The following is a 3,894-nucleotide window of genomic DNA, read 5'->3' as shown; positions in this document are numbered from 1 at the left end:
TATATAATAAAAACCAAAAAAATTTAGTGAAGTTCTAATTCCTAAAAATATTTAATAGTATTAGAAATTAATAAAAATATAAGACAAAGGTTGAATATTCAAATTTTGTTGAAACATAATATATAATAAAAACCGAAAAAAATGAGTGATGTTCTAATTCCTAACATTAATTTTAGAGAGTTGTTGGATAAATTAACTTATAACGTTGAAAAAAGAGAAAATGATAAAAATAGTCATTTACACTAATTACATTACAAAAATAGCTAAAAAAACTGAAGTTGCAAAAATAGCCATGAATTTCGCAGTTGAAATAGTCCCATCTGCGAAATCGGCTTTCCATCTGCCAATGTACAAGCAGCTAAAGCACAGTTGTGCTTTAGCTGCTTGTACATTCGCATGTGTTTTTTTTTAAATTTTTCTTTAATTTTTTTCCTCTCTATATATTGAAAATGTAGGGTAAAATCGCAGATGGAATAGCCCCATCTGCGAGTTACTCTGATTCCATCTGCGAATTTGCGATTATTTTTTAATACTTTGACTATGAAATCAATTGGTTTGACTACGAAATAATGTTGCTATATAAAAAGTTTTGTAGAAAATCTCCATCTGATAATTTTCTACAAAACTTTTTATATAGCAGCATTATTTCGTAGTCAAACCAATTGATTTTATAGTCAAGCTAAAAAAATAAAAATAAAATAAAAAATAATCGCAAATTCGCAGATGGAATCAGAGTAAATCGCAGATGGGGCTATTCCATTTGCGATTTTACCCTACATTTTCAATATATATAGAAAAAAAAAATCACCTGCGAATGTACAAACAACTAAAAATGTACAAGCAACTAAAGCACAACTATGCTTTAGCTGCTTGTACATTCGTAGATGGAAAACCCATTTTGCAGATGAGACTATTCCATCTGCGAAATTCATGGTTATTTTTGCAACTTCGATTTTTTTGACTATTTTTATAATGTAATTAATGTAAATAAGTATTTTTGTCATTTTCTCGTGAAAAAAAAGCAACTTTTGTAAAATGTTTTGATTAGAAATAAGCAATAAGCTATAAAAAAAAAAAAGAATGCTTATTAAAAATTTAAAATTAGCTTATTTTTTAAACTTAGCTTAAATACTTTTTTTCAATCAAAACACGAAATTAAACTTTAGGAGGGTAAAACCGTAAAAGTGGAATTTTCACTTTGATGCAACTTTTCAAATCTGCCATGCTTGAAATTCAAGCATATCAAGATTCGAGAAGTTCGAGGAAAGTAAACTGGGGAAGTAACGAACTACTGAAAGAACCCTAGCATCCAATTTGACGCTCGTTTAATCCCTTTCCTCACAATTAATCGTCCAATTTCTAAAAAGATCAACCCAAAAAAATCCTACGTGACGGAATGGCAACTTCAGCGGCGGCGAATTTAGAGGATGTTGCGTCGGTAGATCTAATGACGGAGCTTCTTCGTCGCATGAAATGCTCAACCAAACCTGACAAGCGCCTCATTCTCGTCGGTAACATTCGTGTTTCTCATTGTTATTTTCCTCCTCTATAGCACCAATTCTGTTTTCCCCAAAATTCTATGCCAAATGCATATTCATTGTGCATTTCCTCAGATCCGATGTGATTTAATTTTAGGCGCTCTGTTATGTTAATGCTTTGCTTTCATCAAATTGTTATATTTTAAATGCTGCGATATGAAATCATCCTAAACGTTTTTGTTATCGATTTTGCTTAGAAACGGAGAGAATAAACAAAAACAGAAACATAACCTTCATCACAATTACACAACCATTAGAGCAAAATGGAATCTAAGATAAGTCAGAAAGGGATGGACTTGATTTTATTACTGCACGTCACTGATAAAATCAACCGTGATCATGTTATTGAAGGGTAAAGGACATTGATAAAGATTGATCTTCTTTTACTATTTCTTGATTAAGTTAGAATAATAAATGGTGGAAAGGAATGATCTTACTAACTACAAAGTATCTTACATTCTTACTTATGTTTGTTGCAATGTAAATTATCTTTCAGTTGATGAATCTGGTTTGATGATCAATAATTGGTTTATGAAACATGAGTTTCTCAATCCACTTCTAATCACATCAATCTTACGTGTTTCCCCCCAAATGGATCTATCTGTTTATGAATCCTGTTTGCTTCAGGCCCACCTGGATCAGGAAAAGGTACTCAATCACCAATTATCAAGGACGAGTACTGTTTATGCCACCTGGCTACTGGTGATATGCTAAGAGCTGCTGTTGCTGCAAAAACCCCTCTTGGTGTTAAAGCCAAGGAAGCCATGGAGAAGGTAATTTAAATTTTACACAACCGGCCCCTCATCTTTCTACTTATCACTATTCTGTATCCATTCTTTCTCAGGGACAACTTGTATCTGATGACTTGGTTGTGGGGATTATCAACGAAGCCTTAGAGAAGCCTTCATGTCAAAAAGGCTTCATTCTTGATGGATTCCCAAGAACTGTGGTCCAAGCAGAAAAGGTATTTTAGACTATTTCCTGATTTGACATCTGCCATTTGAAATTAAAAAAAAAAAAATTTCTATTATTGTATGTGCAGCTTGATGAAATGCTGGAAAGAAGAGGGGTGAAAGTTGACAAAGTGCTAAACTTTGCAATAGATGATGCAATCTTGGAGGAGAGGATTACTGGCCGTTGGATCCATCCTGCTAGTGGTCGAAGTTACCACACAAAATTCGCACCTCCTAAAGTTCCTGGGATAGATGATGTAAAAATTCTAAACATCTTTTTTATTTTACTTATAAATTGGTAAAAAGAGTAAAAAAAATATGTTGCTAATTTCTGCAATTTACTCTGATTTTCTTGCTTATTATTAAAGGTGACTGGAGAAGCTTTGGTTCAACGTAAAGATGACACAGCAGCTGTTTTGAAGTCAAGGCTGGAGGCATTTCACAAACAGACTGAGCCAGTATTATTATTATTATTATTTTTTCAATTTATTTAAATTTTATGAGTTAATGGCATTTTATATGTAAATATGTATAAGTTATTTATTGACATGTGCAGGTTATTGATTACTATAGCAAGAAGCGTATTGTAGCAAATCTGCATGCAGAAAAACCACCAAAGGAGGTAACTGTTGAGGTCCAGAAGGTGCTCTCATGATTATCTAATTAGCTTGGTATTTACTTTGAACATTGTTTCTCTTTATTTTATTTTTTTGGTTTTGATACTCTTATGGGAATTTGTATCTTGATATAAGCTAAGTTTTGAGTTGAGCTAAAGAACAATAAAATAGTTCGTCTACAATTTTTTCGTCTAAAGATCTGCTAATTTCTCAATTTTTATATAAGAGTCAAAAGACACCAAATTCGTATTCTTTATCTGAATATATAATTTATTAGATTGTTAGAAGAGAAACATATTGAAAAAGTCAAAGGTCCAAACATAATCTCGACTTCAATTTTTTCATGGTTTATAAAAAGGAATACCATTGTTGTTTTGTTAGTACAAACAATACCATTGAAAAATAACTTAAAAGGGAATACCATTTTTTCATGGTTTATAAAGTATATTTTTGTACAAAGAATGTCAATGAAGTACATATGTGTTTAAATAAAACCTTGTAGTAACCGATTACTTTAGGTAAACGGAAAAAAGACTTAAATGGGTAACAAAGTTTTCAAAATGTACAAAAAATGCAATTGTTTTTTTAGTACAAAAAATACTATTGAAGTATACTGTATGTACACAATATACCAACAAAGTATACATTTTAGTACAAAAAATATCATTGAAGTTTCCAAAATATTCAAAAAACTTTCATTATTGTTTATCTAGTGCACATTTTGTTAATTTTGTTGTTTCCGGATTATGTAGAACACGGTCATTAGATATCATTCATCGGCATACC

At 31.4% G+C, this 3,894-nt stretch overlaps 1 protein-coding gene across 1 annotated transcript; it reads left to right on the top strand.

Moving 5' to 3' along the window:
- Positions 1-1,253: 1,253 nt before the first annotated feature.
- LOC145042560 (adenylate kinase 4) lies at positions 1,254-3,304 on the top strand. Its single transcript, XM_078991004.1, has 6 exons — positions 1,254-1,511; positions 2,166-2,311; positions 2,383-2,502; positions 2,581-2,748; positions 2,860-2,949; positions 3,048-3,304. The coding sequence occupies exons 1-6, from the start codon at positions 1,397-1,399 to the stop codon at positions 3,144-3,146; spliced, it is 738 nt and encodes a 245-aa protein (XP_078847130.1). The 5' UTR covers positions 1,254-1,396; the 3' UTR covers positions 3,147-3,304.
- Positions 3,305-3,894: the final 590 nt, after the last annotated feature.

This window comes from Lactuca saligna, chromosome 4 (genome assembly GCF_052625555.1).
Source record: "Lactuca saligna cultivar CGN05327 chromosome 4, ASM5262555v1, whole genome shotgun sequence".
Lineage (NCBI taxonomy): Eukaryota > Viridiplantae > Streptophyta > Magnoliopsida > Asterales > Asteraceae > Lactuca > Lactuca saligna.
This window is presented reverse-complemented; position numbering and strand designations above follow the sequence as displayed.